We start from the raw sequence: 26,404 nt of genomic DNA on the forward strand, positions 1-26,404 counted from the left end.
GAAGAAAAATAAACGGCTTTTGCCTGGCAATTGTCTCAGGCGAGGCAGAGTGCGTAAGAAAAAAAATGTTTTTTTTTAGTTTTAATGCTTTTTTACTGTGAGAATATGTCGCACACTCGATATTACGTGTTCTAGGGCAGTGCGGGCTCATGGTAATTCAACCGAAACTGTGGTACCTGCAAGAAAGGATTGACGAGTGAAGCAAGATGGGCGCAGTCAATGGCTACATTGCGCGCCGCTGAATTGTTGAAATAACACACTCACTGTTGTACGGGGCGGCCGACAAAGGAATGTCGGGAACGCGCAGCAAGTCGTGGTCATCCCTCTCGTCAGAAAAATACACGTTCTTTCGCTGCGCCCTCTTCAAACGGGAACGCGTCGCCAGGGTAGCGGGACTCGGTTCGGGGAGTACCGCACATGAGGCATCCGGCAGTGGTTCGTCGTCGTCGCAGGCCCACCGAATTTCCGACACTGTGCTGACGCGATCCAGACACTTGGGCAGGCGGCCGTCGTTGCCGACTGTGGCTGGCGATGGGACGTCTCTCGCGGTGCGCCTAAGCATCGTCAAAATGGCAGCCGTGCGAGGAGTCGTGCGACCGCTGGTGTCCCTCGTAATGATAGAAGTCCACGAGGTCCCCGGAGAGCGCAAGGGCGTTGACGCTGGCGTCGGAGGGAGCGGAGGAGACAGTGTCGTTGTGCTATCCCTGCCGGCTGCTTCTGAGACCACAGACGTCGGCCCTCGGGGAGATGCCGACTCCTTGGGCATGCCGGCCTCCGCTTTCTTGCGATGGCGTGTCACGGGTGTGAAGGCGCTAGCAGTACCTGGTCGCGATATTGTTTGCTCTTCAAGGTGTTTCCCAGGAGGCGTAACTGAGTGTATGATCGGGCTCCCGGACTCCTGGGACTCGCGGGAGCAAAAGGCATCTGTAGGCTTGTTTTTACACACAGCTCCACCACGCTCTTGCAGCGTGGCACCCGTTTGGATGGCAACCTTGTGCTTTCTGCGGCGGTAATGGTGTTTGCCCTTCATTCTGAGAAAGCCGGGTACTTTGAGCTTCTTCTTCTTCCTCGGAGAGAAGGTCCGCGATCGGCTTAGTGAGCTCTCCCGCATGCTCCTTGGCGAGGCGTCACCTAGTATCGAGGACGCTGTTGTCGACAGTGCCACCAAATCTGAGTCGCTGAAAGCTTTCTGTGAGCCAGCGGCCACCGAGGGAGCTTTCACAGTGGCTCGGTGCTGTGTATCAGGTTGAGCGCTTTGTGCGCCATGGAGAGACGGGGTGTCCTTCAGTCGCGTGGTGCAAGGGTCGTTGGCTCCGTTTGTGGCTCGGTGCCGCTGGCTCGTAACTTTTGGCGACCTCTGACTAGCGCCGGTCATCTGGCTCGCGGTGTCGCTGCTAAGTGCGGACGAGAAAGTGCTCGCAATGTGCTCTTCCTCGCCGGATGCCTGGTTTTCACCATGAAATGTCGTGCCGGTGTTGGTGTTGGCGCTGGAAAGCTCGTCTTCCCTTTTGGTGAATGCTCGAACGCTCGCTTGCATCCGTACGGCCGACTCGCTAACTTCCGACGGCGAGGAAGCCAGAGACTCTGCTGGTGACGTTCTCATCGTGCTTGGCTTGCGTCCTTCACCCTTCAACTTCGAGCACCGTTCACTCTTGCGTCCCTTCTTCACGTCAACTATGAGGCCTTAGCAAAGTACTTGCGTGTACGCCTATACTCTTCGTTCTTCTTCACGTGTCATCACGATGACGATGATGATGATGCGAGTCTTACCACAGTTTATACCACGAAGGAGTGTTGGCGAAGAATCAAATAAATAAATTTTTTAGACATTTAAGGCATAAATATCGAAGAAACAAAAACAAAAATAGACCCTCTTAAAAATAGAAAGGGTGCCATTTCTTTTTCCAGGTGTACAGTATAGCCTGTATCTTGAATAGATGATATAGTAATATCAAAAAATAATTATTTGTTTGAAACCAGGTCATTACAACTATACTGATGATAACACAAGCACGAACTTGAGATCTCATTTGTTTTGTTTTATGAAGATAATTGCAAAAGGTATCGAGGCCGACACCTCAATGGTCTCTTTGAAAATATATGATACATACCCACAACAAGCTGTCAGCTAAGGTGGAATATGGTAAGCATTTGCTGTGAGTTAACGGATCATGCAGCCCTTTTTCGGGCTAGAACCTTAAGGCTGCTATAAAACGTCGAACCTCAAAAAATTGCATAGCCGCTACTAAGGCGCAAGCTAAAAAAAAAACAATGGATCTGATGAACGTCTTTTTAGTCCTAGCTTTTGCTGTTTTGTCAAGTTTTGCTCAAGTTCTATCTTTCTTGTTGTGTTTCTTTCTTCTCAGTCTCCTGACTGTGCGGCTTTCTTGTGTTTATTTCCTCTTATTTTTCACTGTTTCGTTTTATTTCTTTCTCTTGGTCTTTTTGTCTTCCTCTTTATCTCGTTCATTCTGTGGTGTGGTGGCTCTATGCATGAAGTGCACGTGCAATGAGGGTGCGATATATATATATATATATATATATATATATATATATATATATGAGATATAACAGACAGTAATGCCAAGGAATGTACAGGGGAAGTTATTAGAACTAATGGAATGTAAATAAGAAGAAAGAAGGAAAAAAAGTGGATGAAAAAATTACCAGCTGTGAGCAGGAATCGAACCCACGACCTTCGAATAACGCGTTCGATGCTCTAACCACTGAGCTATCACAGCGGCCGTCCCTCCATCCACTTTTTGGGGTTTATACGTGAATTTAGAAGTAGGAGTGACAGTCAGCGCCATCTATAGGCCAAACAACGAGTGTGAAAACACTCTTATTCGCATGTTTCGCGTCACGTAGCACGCGAACTTATTATGAGCGGGCAGCTGATTAATTGTCCCTCTTATACAACCTAAACACACCAAGTCTGCCAGTACGAGACCCTCGTTCAATGAAATAAGGGAGAGAAGTGTATACCTAAGGGCTCGTATTTCCGTGTTTTAACACAATAATAATGAGATATAACAGACAGTAATGCCAAGGAATGTACAGGGGAAGTTATTAGAACTAATGGAATGTAAATAAGAAGAAAGAAGGAAGAAAAGTGGATGAAAAAATTACCAGCTGTGAGCAGGAATCGAACCCACGACCTTCGAATAACGCGTTCGATGCTCTAACCACTGAGCTATCACAGCGGCCGTCCCTCCATCCACTTTTTGGGGTTTATACGTGAATTTAGAAGTAGGAGTGACAGTCAGCGCCATCTATAAGCCAAACAACGAGTGTGAAAACACTCTTATTCGCATGTTTGGCGTCACGTAGCACGCGAACTTATTATGAGCGGGCAGCTGATTAATTGTCCCTCTTATACAACCTAAACACACCAAGTCTGCCAGTACGAGACCCTCGTTCAATGAAATAAGGGAGAGAAGTGTATACCTAAGGGCTCGTATTTCCGTGTTTTAACACAATATTAATGAGATATAACAGACAGTAATGCCAAGGAATGTACAGGGGAAGTTATTAGAACTAATGGAATGTAAATAAGAAGAAACAAGGAAGAAAAGTGGATGAAAAAATTACCAGCTGTGAGCAGGAATCGAACCCACGACCTTCGAATAACGCGTTCGATGCTCTAACCACTGAGCTATCACAGCGGCCGTCCCTCCATCCACTTTTTGGGGTTTATACGTGAATTTAGAAGTAGGAGTGACAGTCAGCGCCATCTATAAGCCAAACAACGAGTGTGAAAACACTCTTATTCGCATGTTTGGCGTCACGTAGCACGCGAACTTATTATGAGCGGGCAGCTGATTAATTGTCCCTCTTATACAACCTAAACACACCAAGTCTGCCAGTACGAGACCCTCGTTCAATGAAATAAGGGAGAGAAGTGTATACCTAAGGGCTCGTATTTCCGTCTTTTAACACAATATTAATGAGATATAACAGACAGTAATGCCAAGGAATGTACAGGGGAAGTTATTAGAACTAATGGAAGGTCGTGGGTTCGAGGAATGTACAGGGGAAGTTATTAGAACTATTCGAAGGTCGTGGGTTCGATTCCTGCTCACAGCTGGTAATTTTTTCATCCACTTTTCTTCCTTCTTTCTTCTTATTTACATTCCATTAGTTCTAATAACTTCCCCTGTACATTCCTTGGCATTACTGTCTGTTATATCTCATTAATATTGTGTTAAAACACGGAAATACGAGCCCTTAGGTATACACTTCTCTCCCTTATTTCATTGAACGAGGGTCTCGTACTGGCAGACTTGGTGTGTTTAGGTTGTATAAGAGGGACAATTAATCAGCTGCCCGCTCATAATAAGTTCGCGTGCTACGTGACGCGAAACATGCGAATAAGAGTGTTTTCACACTCGTTGTTTGGCCTATAGATGGCGCTGACTGTCACTCCTACTTCTAAATTCACGTATAAACCCCAAAAAGTGGATGGAGGGACGGCCGCTGTGATAGCTCAGTGGTTAGAGCATCGAACGCGTTATTCGAAGGTCGTGGGTTCGATTCCTGCTCACAGCTGGTAATTTTTTCATCCACTTTTCTTCCTTCTTTCTTCTTATTTACATTCCATTAGTTCTAATAACTTCCCCTGTACATTCCTTGGCATTACTGTCTGTTATATCTCATTAATATTGTGTTAAAACACGGAAATACGAGCCCTTAGGTATACACTTCTCTCCCTTATTTCATTGAACGAGAGTCTCGTACTGGCAGACTTGGTGTGTTTAGGTTGTATAAGAGGGACAATTAATCAGCTGCCCGCTCATAATAAGTTCGCGTGCTACGTGACGCCAAACATGCGAATAAGAGTGTTTTCACACTCGTTGTTTGGCTTATAGATGGCGCTGACTGTCACTCCTACTTCTAAATTCACGTATAAACCCCAAAAAGTGGATGGAGGGACGGCCGCTGTGATAGCTCAGTGGTTAGAGCATCGAACGCGTTATTCGAAGGTCGTGGGTTCGATTCCTGCTCACAGCTGGTAATTTTTTCATCCACTTTTCTTCCTTCTTTCTTCTTATTTACATTCCATTAGTTCTAATAACTTCCCCTGTACATTCCTTGGCATTACTGTCTGTTATATCTCATTAATATTGTGTTAAAACACGGAAATACGAGCCCTTAGGTATACACTTCTCTCCCTTATATATATATATATATATATATATATATATATATATATATATATATATATATATATATATATATATATATATATATATATATATATATACGAGTTAACAGATGTCCTGTTCTAACGGCACACTTGAATGTAGCCCCTCACGTGTGCACGCGTGTGTTGTTGAATGAACGGCCACTTTGCCAGCTGAGTCGTTATATGGGCTTCCTCGGTATCAGGACTCGCCTACTTCTACTGCTCGTATCGTGGGCCGTACGGACACACGCCGCATCTCGCATTCAGTCGTCAGGCGGGAAGGTGCTGGGTCGGTGAGCAGTCGCGACCATAGACTTTCCTCATAGACACTACAGGGAACTTGGGCGCTAGGGTCTATGGGAGCTGCAATGCACGACGCCTCAGCGAGCATTGGAATGACGGGTAGTACACAGATTTGTCTAATCTTCGTACTCCTGGCCTGCTTCTGACTCCGCATGTGTTCGTGTGGCTTTTAGCTGTTTTCTCACGAAACAAAAATCAGCAAACGCTCAGCGTTTGCGATTAACCATCTTATTCTTTCAGGCTTTCCATTTCGAATCAGGTCACAAAGTTCAAAAGGTTTCGTTCTTTCCTTCAAATCAAAACCGAAACCAGCAATAAACGAAGCCGCAAGTATGTCTTCCCGCCCGCAAATATGAAGACTAGGCAAATCTGCATGTTACCCATCATTCCCATGGTCGCTGAAGGATTGCAGTGCCAGAATCCCATCTAGATCATTCTAGGAAACTCCATATGGTCCGGACTAGTGCACACTGTTTTAGATGCTAAATATCTCTTTGTCTAGTCTGTGTGACGTTGTCCCTCCGCACCAGGGTGGTATAAAGAAACATTTTTACATCAAGAGTGGACACTCCCGCAGGGCCCTACGGCCCAGCTATTGGGGTGCTTTCAGCGCCACGAGTGGTTGGCAAGACCCGATAATAGAGAGTTTTAGTACTGCGGAATGGTGCTACGTACGCATCGCGCAAGCGCCTTGCGTTACGTGGCGTCATTTGCCACTAATCGGCTTTTAGTACGCCGTAGTACCCGCGTACGTAACGAGCTTGAAGCGTGCTGCGCCATCTGGTAGATCAAAATAGGAGCACGTGTTGTTGACCGCCAATGTGAGTCAATCCAAGTGTTATAGCCAGATTATGGCCATATCTTAAGCCACAGAGCCGGTCGGTGCTTGCCTTCGATGCCGCCATTTTGCAAACCGAAGTCTCGCGCTGTCGCGAACTTGTTCGAGAGCGGCGCGATCACCTCATACGTACGCACGCACGCATCTCATGCGTGCGTACGTAGCGGCTGCGTACGTAACGCGGTACGTGCGCGTTGCGGTCTGCGCATGCGCACTACGCAGAACGTGGCGTCCTTACGTACGCAACGCCGCCACGTACGCCGCGTACGCAGCACTAAAACTCTCTAATGTCTTCTGCGTAAATAAAATACCAATTTTTTTCTTCCCGACGTTGGTATTTATACCCGTACCTTTATGATGCGAAATGGAGTGTCTTTACCACTAGGCTTCCATGAAAGGAATACATGTACAGCACATCTACACCACATGAATGTGCCTCTTTGCGCAAAACCAATGCAAAAAGACAACACTTTCTGGTCACACTTTTCAGTTTTCGGTTACAAGACAATAAATATCCTCAGCGGGATATGATGTAGAGCGGATACGAGAAATTGCACAAATTAATAAAAACATCTTTTTGCAAAAAATTGATCCCAAACTTGGGTATTCATGGTCCTCCTGAGGAGGCTAGTAAATGTCTTAAAAAAAGGAGTAAAAGCGAGGAAAGGTACGCCATCTAGAAGTTGGTCAAACCCTTTCTTACTGGGCCGCGACAAGGCTCCAGTGGAATTCTTTATATAGTATATTTCTTAATGGGGGTGGTGCCAAGTAGGCCAGGCCACGGCTGGTCTGGAGGTGCGCACTCGCTCCCTTCCCTTACGGCCTGCACACGGGGGGCTGTTGCTACCTATGGCCGCAATTTCGTGGGGGCGCTCCGAGCCAACCCGCTCCAGGCCGTTGCGGAAGCTAGCGCACGCAGGGGGAGCACTTGGCTTCCGCCTTACCATGGCGCTTTTTGAAGTTACTCTACATGGTATTCATGATACCAATGCGATATGAACATGGTGGCAAGTATATATGATGACTCTGGCCAATTCGGCTCTTCAGAAGTGGTGGCGCAGGCCGCTCATACGACCGCTTCTGTTGCTCGGCAGAGCATCGATGCGGTTATAACAAAGCCTTTTCTTTAGATTCCTCTAACTTCGAGACTAAGTAAGAGGATGAATATTTCACTTGGTTGAGCGAACGGTTTAGTTATGGTTTTGGAAATGTTTATTTCAAATGTACATTCCGGTCGTCGCTCTACTTGAAAATAGCAAAATTGCACTTTTTTTGTTGATGGCATCCTAAATCGTGCTTTAATATTGAAATAAATACTTCGAAAAGGTGAAAGTTACTGCATAATGGGGACGGCCACACCGGAGACGAAGAGTAAACATAAAAACATTCAGAGAATCTTTTCAATGGGAAACAGAATGTTCGCCTTGGTACTGCAACAATATGCTCATGGAGAACTGAAAAATAAGCACTGCTGGTAAAACACTGTAGTGACAATCACAGTTTAAAGTATACCCACATCTGTCACATGTGGCCTGAAATGCTTCCGCGAGGGCTTGTGAATAAAACCAGAAGGCCTGTCGTTTTGATCTGTTAAGCTTTTTGTGTGGTTTACTAGAAGAACCCGGAGAAACTTTTCTGAAATAATATGAGCCAGCACTCTGGCGTGACTCTTGTCCACACCTTCCGGACAGTCCAGAAGTGGCGAATCTTCAAGGTTTGGCTCAACAGTCAATTGCAGAGTCTCGAGAATCTTCGTTCGAGGAAGATATTTGACTGCTTTTTCGAAGAATGTCACAATTATGTCCAGCATTGATAGTAACTCTGGGTAGTGTAGTAACACTGGGTAGTTTCGGGTAGTGAAGATGATAGGCTTCTTGCTGATTGAGAAGTTGGTACAAAGGACTGTTAGTTTTATTTGCCGTCACTAGCATGGCGCAAGCTTCGCAACCGACATCCCGATGATCCTGGTTATGTAACCACCTACATACACCAAGCCTGAATAGGCGACTGATGTCGGTGGTCTGCGAGGAGGTTCTCGCAGAGCTTCAAGTTCCTGAATAACATCTTCCGGAATAAACACCGCCGCTCCTTCAATGTTTTCGTCGCGAATGCCCGTGTCTTTTGAAGGTGGCGCCTTTTCCTTGACAATGTGGGTCAAAGCCGCTGTGACGGCTCTTGCGTCCAGCGCGTCATTGCCCCCACACATTGCCCTCAGTTTTCCGAATAATGCCTCTATAGGGTCACTGTTAAATTTCTACGTGAGCACACAGTTTACTCCTTTTCTCATAAGAAACCATACTGTCTCCACTGTGGACTTTGTGGTGAAAAGCAGGGCAGTGTACGTCTTGTCTGTAAAGATTCCGACACCAGCGGCGACAGAAGAATCCTGGATGCGCTTAATGTAGCCTGAAAATTCACTTTCCAGCCACAGCAATCGGCTGTCATCCTGCTTCGAGACGAGAAGTTTGCAGTCATTTCCACTGTACGTATTGTTGTGAATGTCAAACCATCTCTTTGTGGCTTTCATGAAGTTGATTGTGGATGCTGCATCCTTGAATAGGACAAGAGAGGAGTTGCCCCGCAAGTTTCGCAGATGTTCCAGTGCGCCAATGACTTAAGGCGAGAATACTTGCACTGCACGCATTACAATCATCTTTTCCAGGTTATATGGGTATACGTGCATTCTAGCGAGGTTCCTCGCCAGTTTCACTGACATTCCCTTTTGCTCCTCATATAGCTTTTGCACGAATGTGCCAGTAATGGGGCATGTGCCATCTAAGAATTCACGCTCCAAAAATTGACTGCACACATTTTTGAGAACATGGCGAGGATCCAAACTTTAAAAAATTACCCGTTCATCATCGTGGGGGTGTTTGACTACTGTTGACAGGGAGCCTTTTCCCATGAGTTAGAACATGGTTGTGTTCGCAAAGTAGTTATCTGTAACAATGCGGATTATCACAAACCCACAGTCCTCAACTGCTGCAATGACGTCTTTCGTCCAGGCAAACAAGTCTCTCCCGCTGAGCTGCTTCGTAAAATAATAGGAACATGCATGGGATCTTGTACGAAGTTGTTATTCCATGAAGCACAAAGCAAAGCACTCTGTTAGCAAGACTTTCGTTCGTACTACGCGAAGCAATGTTTTCTGGCCTGTCTCTGATGCCGAATACTTCATCAGACTTGCGGTCGTATGTGCACTTTGGTTTATTGAAGCATCATCAAATATTAATGAAGCCATGTGCTGCTTATGGCTGAGGAGAGAAGCCTCGTGAACCAGTCTTTCCTTCATTGCACTACTCATACCCGAGGACCATGAGCTAGGACCGACGTATTGCTGCAGTGTGCACTCATACGGTAGTGTCAGAAGCTCAGCTCATGCATGATCATAGCCTTTGGGTGAAAGAAAGCGCCATATTACACACTCTCTGAAGATTTCTTCGGGGTAAGATTGATCCTTCCGGTAGCTCTCTATTTGGTGAAGCAGAAAGCAGCTTTTTGCTCTCCTTTTTCGGCATCCACGGAAATCTTTGTCAGTGACGAATGGTGCTTGCTACTACGGTAAAATTTGGCTACTTTTATTGTGTCTTCTAGCTGCCGCTTGGTTTTCCGTCAAGGGGAGCGATGATACCCTACTTGTGACCGAAGCCTCGCTATCATTTAAATGTGTCGAATGACTCGCTGTGGATCGTTATTTGTGTCTGGGTGCATTTACTGAATTTCTATTCGTCTTCTCCTTCCGACGACTCCAAAACAGCATGCTCGTGATATTTTGGCTCTGCCTTTCGTTTCATCAGTTTGCTTGAAGAAGCAGAGTTTCGAGCTTTCAATTCTTTGCATGGTTTCTTTGCAGGGGGCACCAGGTACGATGGGTATCCTTCAAATACGGTTGGCAGCACGCCAGGAGCAAGTTTTTTTAATTTTTTGCATCCACTGACATAGTCACTCAAAAGGAAATGCTTGCTGCAAACGACAGTGGAGGGAGACTTGTCATTATTCACGAGATTTTCCCGGGAATTGTTTCTCTGCCATTTCGCGCATAGTTCCTCATCAGAAGGAAATTCGTGAAATGATACGCCAGCAGTCTTTCCAGACCGCGACTTGCAAAATGACACACAACAGTACACCATGTGCGCACTGCGCGAACGCTTCACCAGAACACCATGCACACACGAAGATCTCTTCGCAAAAGCAGGCAGGCACGAACACAAAAAATACGTCGGGGAAACTCACTGCGACACGTGTATCCAAGTGCGATGCGTACGGCAGCAAGCTACTTTCCCGAATGGTGCGACCTGGTCATTGGCGGATCCGGGGGGGGGGGGGGGGGTACTATGCGTGCCCCCCCAAAAATACACCGTTCTGGCAATGACGTCTTCATTCGTACGCCCGCATAAATCGCTGAGCATGCCACCGCTTGCTGTGCGCCGGAATTTCTTCAGATTATCTTTTTTCACACCCTGTATCATATTAACACATCAGTTGCGGGGTCGTATATTTTACCGCTATGTCATACTTCTAGTCGCACCGATCATGCTTACAAAGGTAACCCTATCTCAGTGGCTCGTCATAAGGATGGGACTACCCGTCTCATTGTAGAAACGAGCACAAGGACCCACTTGATGATATCTGCACCAGCATGGTCATCCCGAAACCACGATATGGTTATGAAGAACGCCGTAGTGGAGCTCTCCGGAAATTTTGATCACCTGGGCTTCTGTAACTTGCACCTAAATCTAAGACCACGGGCCTCAAGCATTATCGCCTCCTTCGAAAATAAGGTGGTCAGGTCTTAAAAAATAAAGATTGTTGGGGCTAGTAGCGCTGCGTGTGCGTCTTCTTTTTCCGAGTGCGGAGAAAGCCACACTGTCCCCACACGCACATGTACTTCCTTCACCGCTTCCTACAATCGGAAGAAGTCATTAGCACGAGAAATTGGCCGGGCACAGCTAGTTTACAATACGAAGCGCATGCGGCGCAATGGGCTTTTGGGGTTGGCTCGCGACGCCCTCTCGCGGAGCGCGCCATCGTGACTGTATAGAAAAAGTTCTATTGTACTCCCCGTGGCTGCTCAGGCCGTAAGGAAAGGGAGCGCGCACCTCCAGACACCACCACAGAGAATGTGCTCCAGACCGGCCGTGGCCAGGCCTTCCCCTCAAACTCGCTTTGCGCGTGCGTGACGTCACTTTCTTCCTAGCTTGTCGCTGCTCGCCACGTGTCATCTCTCTCGCTTTACCCTCTCCACCACTCACAACACTTGAGCCCGCTCCTCACGTTGGCATCATCTCTCCCGCACCACCTCTCTCGATCTGTCGGCGAGAAGAAGCCGCGGGTAGGCGCGCTCTCGTGCCGTCGTCTAGCCCTGCCGTTGTCCCGCGGCACCGGCGATGTGAACAGCGCCACTGCTTGCCCCGCGATCACGACGATGGGCGGGACGCCGCCGGGGCATGCTTCCCGCTAGTGTGCGCGTGCCTTTCCCGGCTGTCGCTGACGTTGTGGTTTAGCAAAACTAATCGCATTTGTTCGCGAAGGATGGCGTCGCCCCTGCAGCACCGCTGAGGCGCGAACCAGGGAAGCCGAACGCAAGCGTCGGCAGTGGAAGACCAACAAAACTGAAGAGGTGCGACTCAAGAACGCCGATCGCGTTCAAAAATAGAGGCGGTGCGCGGGTAACAAAGACACTACATCAAACTTCGCTTCAAACCGTCCTTCCAGCACCCGCGTCGATGCCCGTTTCAACAGGGCGAATATTGTGCGCACCGCTGCTGCTTCGCATCCTATGAGGGTTCTCTTTGGGGAGATGGTCCATTTTTTTCTTCTAAATGCGCAGGAATACAAACTTTCTTTTTTTAGCCGCTGGATAAAAAAGAAGCACATAAATGTCTCAGAAGTGCGACACTGTTTATGTTGTTATACATGCACAACAGATTGATATGTGGGGTTTAACGTCCCAAAACCACCATATGATTATGAGAGACGCCGTAGTGGAGGGCTCCGGAAATTTCGACCACCTGGGGTTCTTTAACGTGCACCCAAATCTGAGTACACGGGCCTACAACATTTCCGCCTCCATCGGAAATGCAGCCGCCGCAGCCGGGATATGAACCCGCGACCTGCGGGTCAGCAGCCGAGTACCTTAGCCACTAGACCACCGTGGCGGGGCTACATGCACAACAGAACTTTAACAAGTACAAGGCAAGAAAGCACATCGTACACCGTGCTAACACGAGTGTGACGAAAGCCAGTGGCACATTGATTGCGCTTCTCTCGTTTGAAATAGGAACATTTCCTACCTAAGGGTCAGACAGCTAAGTCAAAAATCGTGGTCGACTCAAGATTTTTACGCTGGAGTTTATAAATGCCTCACCAAATGCTTATAGACCGTCGGCGTCATCCACCTCAACGCGACTAATGGAAAAAGAAGAATCACAACGTGGCGGCATTACCCTCAACCGTCATCGTGGCACCACAGCGGGCCAAGATATGTGCTGTCCTATTACCGTCATTGTGGTGTCAGCGTGACGTTACATAGTATCACGCCACATTACGAGGTCTTCATATGACATCGTCGCTTAGTTGAAAACGTAGGTGGCCAAATACACTCATTAGTCGATTCACTCTGACTAAATAGTGCTCACTCACTAAGACTTCAGTCCGAGTCTGAGTGATTCCGGTTGAGCAAAATTTTGGGCGTATTGATTCCGATTGAGCTCCAAGCGCAGATATATATTTTCAGATTGATTCTGACTTGAGGTCCGCATTTTTTGCTGACCTGTAGTCAAAAATGAGTCCATCATGGAGGCTGTGCAAAAGAACGTGAGGTGCAGGAATCTTCTTATTCCTGTGATCCCAGAGGCAGTACAAGGACACTTTCAGGGCGGCAAGCTTTTAGGCGGAATGAGGTGATCGACTCCGAACAAAAAGATCAAGGTGGCAATGACTATCCAAGCATTTGAGGCAAATGGACACGTGACCGGATGACCTTCCTTTCTGTATTTTCCCCATCATCAATGGTCTCCTCGATGGATTGATTGATTGTTTGACATGTGGGGTTTAACGTCACAAAACAACCATATGATTATGAAAGACGCTGTAGTGGAGGGCTCCAGAAATTTCGACTACACGGGGTTCTTTAACATGCACCCAAATCTGAGCACATGGGCCTACATCATTTCCGCCTCCATAGGAAATGAAGCCGCTACAGCCGGGGTTAGATCCCGCGACCTGCGGGTCAGCAGCCGAGTACCTTAACCACTAGACTACCAGGGCAGGGCGATGGTCTCTTCGAGGCGAGAGCGATGCGCTGCTGGTTTAATAAAGCGATACTAAAGAGCAAAACAATTTTCTGCATGTTTGTGAAGTACAATTTTGTAGTACCGAAAGCAGCGCTCCAGCAACTAAACTAATTCCACAAGGTGAATGGGAGGCGCTGCTGTCTAGCTTGACACTAGAAGATCAGCGACGACTTATCCGAAGAGCTGAACGTATAGCTCGGGACAGTGGGCTTTGGAACAGGGCCACTTATCAGCCAGGCGCTCTACGCTTTTCATCCTTATGTTACGTACGTGGCATTGATGCTCGAGCCTGTCTGGTGTCTGTACATAATAAAGTTTTACTGCAATATGACGGTTGGTAAGTGAGAAAACGCGTGAAAAGAAAATGTGGGTGGAGACGCCATCTTGACATTCCCGCACCGAATACCGTCATGTCATATATTTTCAAGGCCTCTACTGGGTCTCTCGCTACTTCTCATAGAATAAAATGAAGCCCATTGTCATCCAAGGTTGCCTTATACTTAGCATACAAATTTTCATAAAATTTTGTCGTGCCAATGTTAGACAAAAACAAAAAAAATTGCCCGCAGCTTCCCTCGGGGGAACACTGAGGAGGATGCGGACCATATAATTGGTTAACGGGGTGTTAAAGTGCGACTTACTTGGGTCGATGGCTAAATTGGTTAACGTGGTTGTGAAATGGGGTGTTAAATTGCGACTTACTTGGGTCGATGGCTAAATTGGTTAACGTGGTTGTAGGAGGGGGTGTTAAATGAGTGAACACGTACACACGTATGCGAAAGGGCGGCGCTGGTCGAGGAGACGTCGATCATTGTGTTTGTGGATTCGTTGGAATTCATTTCACCGCGACCTTGGACGTCGACGCGCCGTACAAACCAACCGACGAGCGGCAACTGAGCGAGCGAGCGCCGACCTTGAGTATATATACAGCACGACGGCGCATGCACTGACAGCTGTTGAATGTTCTCGAAGCGCGACGCCACATGCGCGTCCACTGGAGAATCAGGAGAATTGTAGATGTCGAACGCGGTGTGTAGAGGAGGAAGGGTGCACAGATGGTGGAGGAGTGAAGCGCGCGCGGTGTGTAGAGGAGGAAGGGATGCACAGATGGTGGAAGAGTGGGCGACGGCGCGACGGCACATGCGCGCGCGTCAGCTGTCGAATGTTCGAGAAGCGGTGCGGACGGCGCGGACGGCGCACTACAAGGCGCGAGTATAAGATGCTCCGCATCTAAAAATCATTTTGAAATAATTGAGGGCATGCGCAGAGAGTTCAGAGCAAAATGTAAAAATTAAACTTCAACCTCAATTTTCTTCACTAATAATGAACTTATCAAAGTGCAACTTATATCATCAGAGTTCTCATTGGTCAGTTTGCCAATCTAAACCAAGTCATTGTTTCTTATTAGTGCCTCTTTATTAAGTAACTTCCTTAGTTAGACATGAATGAACATGTCACAGTCAAGAAAAAAAGGTGTCACTTTAGTTTCAATCATGAAGATTTCAACTCTCTAGTACTTTAATGGCCAGTGCAATGACGAGCATATGTCTAAAGATTGCCATATTTACGCCGCAGGTGAACAACATCAGCGCTTGCCTCACTCATCTGAGGTCCATCGGCGTCACCTTCGACGGCGTCACTTCAAAAGGTGGGTAGGTGCTGGGAAGCACAATTGTCCAATATATACGTGGTATTTTGACAGTGCAAAATGGTCACACTATGTTCATTGCCCGGCAATTATGCAAGCAGTGAAATCCAAACGTTATCAGCAGCTGTGTACTTTCTGCAGTAAGAAACACGGGTGCTTGACGCTCTTTAAACGCACTCTAGTATAAAACGGGGTACTGTTTAGCGCCCATGTTACACGCGGCTTTCGTTTTAAATGTGAATGCATTTCTTAGGCTATATCAGGCTTCCGTCGGGATCCGTACACCGCCCTCTCCCACAGCACCAGCTGCGGGTGCACGCGCTTATCCCCGCCCCTATCAACTGGAGTATGTGTTCCGAGAGAGTGTAGGATAGCGTAGAGGCAGTGCATGGAGTTTCATACAATAATACCTAGAGACGAATCTGGCGCTGCGATTGTGTACTCTCATGGGAATTATGGAAAGTACAGGCTTCGGATTGGATCGTGTTAGCCAGTGAACTGTCTACGGATCTTTTTTTTTGCATTTTCAGTTTTGTTATTCGCGTAGAGTAGGTAGTGGAGTAGGTTCAAAGGACTGAAGCTGCGCCTTTGTTGTTCAAAGAAGGTGCAAACTGCTAGGCCTCTCAATTTACTGCAACGCTGGGTCTGATGGTTTATGCGAAGCGTCGTCCTCTTACCGCTGCGCATAGATGTAGCGTCCCATGCCAGTGCAGGATATTACATTGAGTCCACGTTTGTTGTTAGGGCGTCTTGCTAAAACTGGTTGAAATCAACTGCAAAACGACGGCGATGGAAACTAGACGCACCTCCACGCACTTCTGACTCGACTTCACAACAAAACGAGAGGTGCGTTGGGGGCAGACCACTTGAACAGATGCTCCTGGAATCGCAGCAGACAAAACGTTAAGTGTTTCTCACTTAATACTGCCCGGTTATTAGGGGCAAAGCTCCTTATAGCGGCACCCGTTCGTTTCTCGTAGTCATAGTAGTAGTCATAGTGTGTAACCAGTCTTACATTTTGACCTCTAATGTGGTGCTGGTGAGAGATTTCTTCTGTGCGTTGTTGAACAATGAAAAATTCGCAGCTTGCGTGTTGACTAAAAGCCGAATTCTCCTGTCTCTCATTCCCCCTTAACAGCCATTGGCATGTACTATCGGCGTGAAATGAAACTCGAACACCGGAGCGCGTGCTTCAAGGATTAGAAACAATATAGTGTTGTCCGTCCAGTCATCACCATTGACAAATAAATGTTTATCCAATCCAATCCAATCACCATTGACAGGCGTGCACATCCGGTGTGGCAGCACCGCGCGATCCGCATAGAGCACGTTATCCCCGTTTCTGCTCTAGCTTTCGTATGGTGACAAAGGCGGAAATCGTGGGCGTGCCAAGCACTTTTGATTGTATCACTCGCAATTGACCGTTTGCGGGAAAACCACTGCGCATGAGCAGTAACCGCACAGGTAGCGTTCCTGTACAGGCGTTTTGGTTTGAAAACATCAGCCTGGCGTTTCATCAATATGACCCGTAGTAACGGCGAACACTGCCGTTTTCACGCAAACACCGTACCTCACAGACGGTGCACAAGCCGTCCTCACTGAACCTATAGTTAATCGACAGACATTTCAAGGTTCAACTTCAAGTGTATAACATATTGTTCTTCTTAAAAGAGCAGGCGTAATGAGCCTGGCGAACCGTCGAGGTAGCGGAGTGCAGGTATTCCTGCTCACTTGGTTATTTCTCAGGCTGAAACGCGAGAAATTCTTGTTTTCCACCGTGTATACAAACGTCAACAGAATGTTTTTCTCCTTTACCTTCTTGTTTCAGTAACGGGCATGCGTTTTTGGTCCTAAAGCAACAAAACAAGCGTTTTGTTTTCCAACCAAAAGCGAAGCTTTCCTGTTTACACGACAGGGGGCGCTCACTTTTCCGCAAATGGTCAATTACTTGATTTTACTGCAGCGTCGACGTGCAATCAGTGTCTTGGCACGATAAAACAAAAAGATAAACATGATCGGTTTGCGGTTGATTTTTCAAACGATTGTCGTATCTCGTTCGCCATCGCTGCTTCACATACGCCCTTATTTCAGAGAACGACCCGAAAAGGCTTCATTTTAACTGAAAATGCCGAGTGTTTCTTTGGAAGAGAGCGCACAATTTTTTTCGCTTTACCGGCATGAAGTGAAACAGCGTGAAATTGCCAGCATTATGAACCAACCTTTGTCTATATGAATAGCAATTGCCAGGCATTCCGTGATGATTGACTCTGTGATGACAAACCGTGATACACAACTCGCCTTCGGTTGCAGTAGTTTAACCTCAGATGGTTTTTTTTTAATTTTGTTCCTTTCAAATTCCAAACCTGGAACACAAGCAGAAATATTGCACTATAGAGGGATCGTGCAGTGCTGCCGCACCGGATGTGCGGGCCTGTCTGTGTCAATGACCCATTGATAAGGCTTGTGCCACGAGCTCCGCTGTTCGCGTTTTATTTGATGCCGATAGTACATTGAGCACTATCTGACAAGAAAGGGATGCTACGTTATACTAGCTGGGCGTAACCTCCTTGGTTATAGAAAGGTTTAGCGAGCGTTTAGCCACAGTGCCATGAATACAGTGAACTAGGACAATTTGAGTCCGGTGCTTGCAGCTCTAGCGTAAAACTATGGCCTGCGACATGCTATCCTTTCGAGGGAAGGTGAAGAATTCATTTGTGTTTCAGTGGAACGCCACAGGGATTAGGGTGCACATACCCAACTTCTTGCGATATGTATTCATGAACCAGTTGTCCGTGATTCTGATTGGCGAACCTAAGCTGTCAGGTCCCATCAGACTGTTTGGATATGAGTGCTTTATGTCCTCCACCCACGAGAGAACAGCAAAGTTGTTGTGTTCGTACGGTCTGACTTGACCTATGTTCATCACCCTGTACCACTTGACGAAGAAAACCAGTACGTTTGCCTAACACTGAAAAAAGAACAACAGCACGTTCACAATCATTGGAGCCTACTCGTCTCCATCAAGTCGTTTATGCTGCGAGCACTTTCGCGGAATTTTCAAATCAACTTTCCAGCAGTGAGTGCTGGTGACTTCAATGCCCCCCACTACTGGTGGGGTAGCCCCAGGGTCGACAGTAGAGGTAGACAGTTGTTGTCTTTCGCTTCTGCATGTGAACTTAACCTCGTAAATGATGGTAACTCTAGTTATGTGCATGAATCAGCGTATAGTATTTGCATGAGCCTTACTTTCGTGTGACACTCGTTCGCCAGAAGAGCGCACTAGTTTTCGTATTTGGAAACAAGGGGTCGTGACCACATCCCAATATTCCTGAAGATTAACGGTTTTCCAAGTCTCAAGCCCTCCAGAGCCACCCGGTGCATCTATTGGCCATAATACAAGTTAATCATGGCAAACTGTGCCGGCGGCTCACCCTTTAACCTAGCGGACGCAATGAAGAGTGGCGTACAGTCAACCACTCGTTCCCTTTCGGTTAGCATATCACGAACCAATATCGACATTGAACTAAAAAAACTTCAAACAGTTCGTAGTTGTGCAGAACGACATTACAGGCGCACGAAGTCTATTGATGATTTGAGATTGGCCAGACGCTCACGAAAAAAAATACAGCGTCACATTTACTAGCTGAATAAGCGACCATGGGTATCTTTTTGTGAGTTCTTGGATTCAAGAAAGCCTCTGCCACTAATCTGGAGAACTGTTTGTGGTATTCGTACAACCGTTAGTCAACGCTTGCCATTCAAATGACTGGCACTTCACTCACGCTGCGTAGAGATTGACGTCGCAGAATCCTGCTGTCAAAGGAAGGCCGGTGGGCAGATGCAACTGGGACGAGGATGCCCTAGTGATCGCTTTCGTGGGCCTTTTATTTGTAAAGAAAGAATGAACATGGTTGAAAGTCCAATACCCGATTGAGAGGAAGGAAGCAGTGAGAAGGAGGCATTGCGTGGCATGACACAAAAAAAAACTGGAGCGCTAGAAATTAAAAGCGAGATACAAAAGGAAGGGAAAGTAAGAAAAGTAAAACACAGAGAGAAATAGAGAAAGTAGGGGATGGACAACAGGGCATAAAGTAAGAAATAAAAAGGATGGAGACGTTGAGAAAAAAAACAAAGACAAAAACTAACAAAGCGAGGAAAGGAAGTCTTAAAAGCTACTGTAATCCATCCTCGGCTCTGTTGAATGGCCTTTGCGCAGTGAAATAGAGCAGCTTGGAACCGAATCAATTTTGCGGTAATCGCCAGGCTCCACGCTCGCGTTTTATACAGGCCGTGGCGGTCGCATTTCGATTGTGGCGAAACACCACGAGCCCGTGAACTATGCCATGTCAGTGCCCGCTGGAGAGAACAACACATGCTCGGCATTTCCTGAGCCCCCCCGTCATATTGCAACCATGCCGTAGTGCAGGAATTATTATATCAAAATTTCAGAGCATGAAGTCCCGTATTGTTTTACCAGAATAATATTCCGCCAGCACTTCAACCATGTCTATACGGCACGCTTTTCCAGTATTTCTGCCCCGCCGAGGTGGTTTAGTGGCTAAGGTACTCGGCTGCTGACCCGCAGGTCGCGGGTTCAAATTCCGGCTGCGGCAGCTGCATTTCCGCCTCCATCGGAAACGCTGTAGGGCAATGGGCTCAGATTTAGGTGCACGTTAAAGAACCCCAGTTGGTCAAAATTTCTGGAGCCCTCCACTGCGGCGTCTCTCATAATCACATGGTGGTTTTGGGATGTTCAACCCCACTTATCAATCAATCTTTCAATCAATCCAATATTTCTTCCTCCCAACCATCCGAAATCAAACGCGCGAATTTTTCAGAGTGTCAGCGTAAAATTGGGTTGAGAAATATGGCTCTTGGGGCTATATGACTGGGGCTACATACTAGATGACTTGAATGGGAAGTCGAACGTCCGCTATCTTAAACGCCCGAGTTTACTACGAAAAGATGGCGGGGGGGTTTTGTAGAAGCTAAGCATAGAAGGACGCGGTGGAAGAGGAGGGGACACAACACGGCGCTGGCTATGACTTGAACAATGTACAAAAGTGCCTCTGGCCAAGGAAGCGACTGGTTTCCCGACTTTATAGCAACACGGCTTTCCGTCGCCCAAGTGGAAAAACCTACGCATTACTCGTGTGACACACCTACCAGCTAAGCTACTGTAAAGCACGTCATCTCGTCCATTTCGATAGCTATTTTTGTGGGTGAACCTGAATGGATAGATGGATGTTATGAGCTTCCCCTTTACAACGACACAGTAAAGTGTGTGCCACCCGGCTTAAAGAAAAGCTTGCTTCTTTATATTCTTATTTTGGCCTAACGCATGGTCTACTTGAAATAAATCGATTTTACGGGGGAAAAAACGGAGTAAATTCACGTCTCTGTTCTCTGCCTTTTAAGAAAAATGCTTTTATTTTTACCACTATTATTTTGTCGTTCCTCTCTGCCTTTCTGCCTTCAACACCCTAAACATTCCCTACTTATTTATATCGCGGGTGTGTTTAGTCTTCCGTTATTGTTTTCACACCCAAGCCTTGTTGTAGGCTCGTGCGCGAATGAACTACAACACATTGTTCGGTATCCCCACTTTCAGTCAGAGCATGCTCTGTGGCTTCTTTATCTTCTTCAGGGCATATGTATTATCTGCATTAGCAACTCTCGCTAGATAACCAAATGTTATAATGCAAGCCGACCCCACTTCAAACAGTTTAATTAGCATAAAACTTATCTTTCCTTATTTCAATTTAGTGCTTTCGGTGTTTACAAAGATCTGGCTTTTCCTTTCATTGCTTTCATCCAATAAATCACTTCCGCCTCTCTTACTTTGTTGCTTAATATTTCTTTTTTTTTTGCTCTATCACTTCCACTGCAAGCCAGCTCCCTCAGCCGCAATGGCTGCGAATTATGAACGTTTGTTTCGCCTGTAAGCGTGTTACGCAGCACGCCGTGTTTAGCGAGCGGCAACTACTGAATAGACCATTTCACGCAGCTCCAAGACGTCGAAGCTGCCCTATTGAGATCGTTTCCAGGGTCAGAAGGGTGCCACAAAGTGATTTCTTACACGCCTTCACAACTCTTCACATGTGCTGTCTCATCCACTGCACTTGACAAAATAAACACGGCCAACGCCAGCACTAAGTACTGAGCCCAACAGGATTTCGCGCTTCTTAGGTACGTGTTGTTATCTCCACTAGCACATTTGGAAACTACTCAAATAAAGATAAATAAGTAAATGATACATGATAGTTTCAAGGGTTAAGTCAGAATAGACGTGTAGCTGGAAGGAAACAAAAGAACAAAGGAGAAAACAAGAGAGCTGACGTCACAAATATTGCCGAGGACAGGAAGCACCAGGAGATAGTAGCATGCTCGTACTTATTATTTTCCGAAGTTGCTTTAGGGGCCATTTAACTGAGCCTTGTGTTTCTCTTGGTTTACCCTGTCCCTGGTACAGAAATCAGGGACGGCAACCTGAAGGCCATTCTGGGCCTCTTCTTCAGCCTGTCCCGCTACAAGCAGGCGCAGAAGGCTGTCGCCGCCGCCGCCGCAGCCGCTTCCTCGGGGACTGTTACCAAAGCCGCGTCGCGTCAGCACCTGCAGAGCTCCCATGGCAGTCTAGTGTCGCCCACTGCACCCAGCGCAAAGTCACCGCCCGACCTGATGGCTGCCTCGGTGCACGTCCCCAACAACTGCTCGAGGTAAGCCACACCTTCATTAAGCTCCTCTGGCTGCACCCAAATTTCTGCGCAGCGGAAAGCTACCTTTTCATTCACTTTGCATTCTTCACATTTACACCACAACTGCTACAAAATAGATGCTCTCTACTTTCTTGGTTTAATATAAAGTCTATTTGTTCTGATGTAACCGGGGGTCTGTCCAGAGGACTGGAGCCAGCCGCAGTCTCGGGCAGATGTCGAGGAGTGGAGCCCGTGCTGTCAACAGTGACTTTTAATTACAATATGTACAGGTAGCGTGTTACATGATGGTGGTAGCATCATGGAAGCTCTCGATGGAAGCGTGATGGTAGCTTCTGGGAGCTTGTGAGAGCCTGTCGAGAGCGCCTCGGCGCTCGCGTTTTATGTCCTGCCCTTCCCAGGATTCCCTGCATGAAAAACGATGGAGGCCAGGACACTCCAATGAAAATTGTCATATTCACCTCCACCCTCGAAAGGTGAAGGTGAAACACCGCCTCCTTTCTGACCAAGAAAAGAGGGGAAAAGCACGCCCAGTTCAGCCCATGGCAAGAGAGAAAACACTGCACACCACGCACGACACAGCACTGCACGATGGCGTTGTGTCTTACGTGGAAGTCAATTTCGTAGTCTGTTGCAGGGATGGGTATGTGGCGCCAGGCAGACCACAAATTGTGGAAACAACGGCATCAAGGCACCAAGGTGAACGTGAGAAAGGCATCCGCAGACGGTTTTGAGACGCTGGGCTTTTTGCCTGGTGCACCTAGACGACAAAGCAAGCCACCTCAACGACCAACAACTTTTCCTAATCCGTCAGTTGGTCAGGCGTGCCCAAAAGGTTTACGAGGGGCACCGAGAACCTGGGATAACTAGAAGAACGATTTCTCTGTTGTCGCCGCTCTTGGTGCATCTCTGGAAGCGCTGACTCGAAAGAAATCAGGGTGGGCCCAGCCACAATATCTCATGCGTCAAAGCGGCATTAAGCCAGGTAGGCCGATCATAACAGTTCTAATTACCGTTGTGCTTAGGAAGCACAAGAACAAGCCGTTATCATTCCATCATCCAAATAAACTAAGCATTATTGAAAGCGAAAAGCCGAAAAAAAATAATTTGAGTGCCACTAAACAAAATAATGAAACTTTATTTCTTGTGAAACATGACCAAACGGCCTAAGTTCTAAACACGCCGACTTGATACCTGCCAAAGCCTAGCTATCCGATACCAGACGAAATACCGCATTCATTTCTAGTGCGGAGGCGATTTTCATAGTCGGTTGCAGCGTGTTTCTTTGAGCGGACTTCATCACATTCGGGAGGATAACATATGTCGCAAAATTATGTATTGCACTATTATGATCATAGCAGCCTGTCCGACTTAGCATCGGGCCTTGGCGGGCCGCTACCGAAAGGTTGATGGGCTGCATGCGTCTGGCGGGCCCGTGTTGTGAGTCCCCTAGTCTCTCTTTCTCTCTCAAGAGAGAGAGATAATAAATATATATTTATTTTATGTTTTGAGTGAAAAGAGCGTTAGGTGCTTTCTTAAGTCCGCGATCTCATTGGCGGGAGCGCTGTCTTCGCACGTTCCACGAGTGCCTCTTCGGTCTTCAAATCCGAGCAGGACATACCTGCCTCACCCGCGCCATCTATTAGCCAAGAGACTCAGCAGTCCCACTTCGTTGAGCCTCTGAGACTACAAACGCAGCACGCGGGCGCGTCGTACAAAAATGGCAATCTCGGAAGTAGCCTCGACCAGTTCTCTAGTTCAGCTAGGTATGGTGTGATGGCGCCACCAATAAGACCGTACAGCAATCGATTTTTTTTTTTTTTGTGCGGCTAGTTCCGAAGCGGAGAGTTCTGACTCTCTCGCTCTCTCTTCTCTATTGTTCATGCTTTCGTTCGGTGTTTGTGCTCGGGCTCTCACTGTTTCCATTCTCGTTTTTTTTCGTCTTCCTTGTTTTTCTTCATTCGCGGGTTCCGCAAGAATGCCTCCATTCTCACGCCATGTCTCGGAGACAGAACTATTTCGCCTTCGGCCCAGGCGCCTCTCACCTCTACCGTCGACGGCGTTGTTTACTGCGCAATATTGCCACTCCGTCTCGGGCCACGAACGTGTTTTGTCACCGTAATTTACGAGCGCGTAATGGCACGGCTCGACACAATTGCGTGCAGCACGCAAGGGTCATGGCTGATCTGGGTTTTACGTCTGTGCCTGAAGACATTGTCGCGAGGCGTCGCACGCCAGTACAAATCTTTATGAGAGAGAGAGAGTGAAAGGTAAAGGAGGAGGCAGGGAGCTTAACCAAAGTATCTGGTTTGCTACTCTGCATTGGGTAAGAGGTGAAGGATGTTAGAAATGCAGCTTGATGACAAAAAAAAAAGAGTGCAACAAATGGTTGAACAGTGTAACGAAAAAAAAAAAAAACACCACTTAGCTGCAAGAAGCCACGCTTACGTTGATTTATAGGCGTATCTTGTTGGTGAAATGCCGGACTTTTAAATTCTTGCACAACAATGTCTGCTTGTTAGAGAAAATACCTCGGAGAAAGTATCATGAGGCACCGTCTGGAAGCGGCGGATGACGCTCTCATCAGCTTTGCCACATGCTTGCTCAGTCTGCTGAATCTTCAGGCGCATTGCTGCACCGATCTGCCGCCTTGTTCTTGAATTGACGCCGACGTAGTACGTGCTAGAGTGCGCACAGAGAAACAGACAAAGACAAGAGAGAGCGCGAATGTTTCGCGCCCGAATGGAGTGTCCTGCGGCGTTGTAATTTTAAAATGGCCCTGACGGCAGAACCAGAAGAACCAGAAGATACACGGCCCAAAAGTGCTCGACGCTTGCAAAATACAGTGCCGCTGAGAAGGTAGTATATGACGCAATTTGTCTGCGGCGAAGCTGTATACTGTATTGGTTCGCGGTGCTTAAAGGTTGCTTTCGTTTTTCTTATTTGTTTGTTTCTGCGCTGTATAACAACGCCTATTGTATCTTGTATTTTTTGAACACACGTAAGAAAAAGGGCGGGATATTGAGCTCTCGCTGGGTTTACGTTCGCTGCGAGGTAGTGCAGGCAGCCATCACTTTTTTTTTTTTTTGTCGCCCAAGCAGAATATGGCTGGTACCAAAGAAGCTAGACTGTAAATTATAAAAGAAATTTTGAAGCCTGGTCACTTCTTGCTTTTTTTTTTCTGATAGCTTGATGCATATTTGTTATCTAGCTTTCTCCTTTCTTATTCTTAGTTCATTCTGGAAAATTAGAGACCGAAAAACACTTTTTGTTTACAGCTGAAGACTATTCTTGCTTCGTTTTCTTCTCGGTACCGTGATAAAGCCCTATCTATTAGTTGCAATTTAGTGAACTTTTCTAGATCCTACTAGTGCAATCAAAAACGAAAAAAATCACCATGTTAAACGCCAGAAGATTGGAAAGTGCTTAGCAACATTTTATTTACGCATGAGCATGCACATGAATGAAAGCATCGCTATTTCGATGTTTGCTTGGCTGAGACGATTCGTTGGCGTTTGTTTATTCTCTCATTGCAAAGTACGATCTGCCGCAAACATTTTTGTAAGTTATGCATATTAGGGGCAATTCAACATAATAATAATAATAATAATAATAATAATAATAATAATAATAATAATAAGTGGGTTAACGTCCCAGAACCCCCATAACATTATGAGAGACGCCGTAGGGGAGGGCTCCGGAAATATCGACCTCCTGGGGGTTCCTTAACGTGCCCAAAAATCGGTGAGCCCACGCGCCTAGAGCATTTTTGCCTCCATCCATACTCAAGCTAGCTATCAGCGCAGGAATTGATGTTTTACTTTTCAGTACAAATATTATAAATAGTTACAGACGAAAGCCTTGAAATCATGACGCAACGAATTGGTAAAATGGGAGAGTAACGAGCTTTCAGCTTAATGAGTGTACTTAGCATTCCGCCTTCAAATGTCGCATAATTTGTTCATAAAATTAAAATGCCGGAGCCTTTCCCCTGTTCGTAAGATCGGCACAAGTTAAGCTTTGTGTCAGATCGCCCATCTATCTATCTATCTATCTATCTATCTATCTATCTATCTATCTATCTATCTATCTATCTATCTATCTATCTATCTATCTATCTATCTATCTATCTATCTATCTTATTGCGCGATGCTGTCTCTTGCTTCCTTCATTTTGGGAGTTCAACCTTCATTCACTTGCTAGCAATATGACGTATGCAACATGAATGGTTATGCGTTCATATCCCAGCAACAATTAATTGTCGCAGTGTCAAACCAGAAGTCTACGCGATACACGTCCGCATACGTGGAATACGCTCGTTCTTGCCCGTGGAGCACAGCCAACCATTTGCCAACATTAGATGGGAATGTGAGTTAGGGGCAGATAAAATTAATACGCCTCAGATCCCGGTGTGAAAATTCA

The 26,404-nt window shown here is 46.7% G+C and overlaps 1 protein-coding gene across 5 annotated transcripts in view; it reads left to right on the forward strand.

Moving 5' to 3' along the window:
* The window catches only part of sick (sickie), a 1,179,025-nt gene that overhangs the window by 367,456 nt on the left and 785,165 nt on the right, over positions 1-26,404 (forward strand). For all 5 annotated transcript variants that reach the window (XM_075869563.1, XM_075869567.1, XM_075869568.1 and 2 more), the window contains exons 4-5: positions 15,197-15,269; positions 21,742-21,985. In XM_075869563.1, coding sequence (XP_075725678.1) covers positions 15,197-15,269; positions 21,742-21,985 — 317 coding nt within the window. The remainder of the gene's footprint in view (positions 1-15,196; positions 15,270-21,741; positions 21,986-26,404) is intronic.

This window comes from Rhipicephalus microplus, chromosome 7 (assembly GCF_043290135.1).
Source record: "Rhipicephalus microplus isolate Deutch F79 chromosome 7, USDA_Rmic, whole genome shotgun sequence".
In the NCBI taxonomy this organism is placed as follows: domain Eukaryota; kingdom Metazoa; phylum Arthropoda; class Arachnida; order Ixodida; family Ixodidae; genus Rhipicephalus; species Rhipicephalus microplus.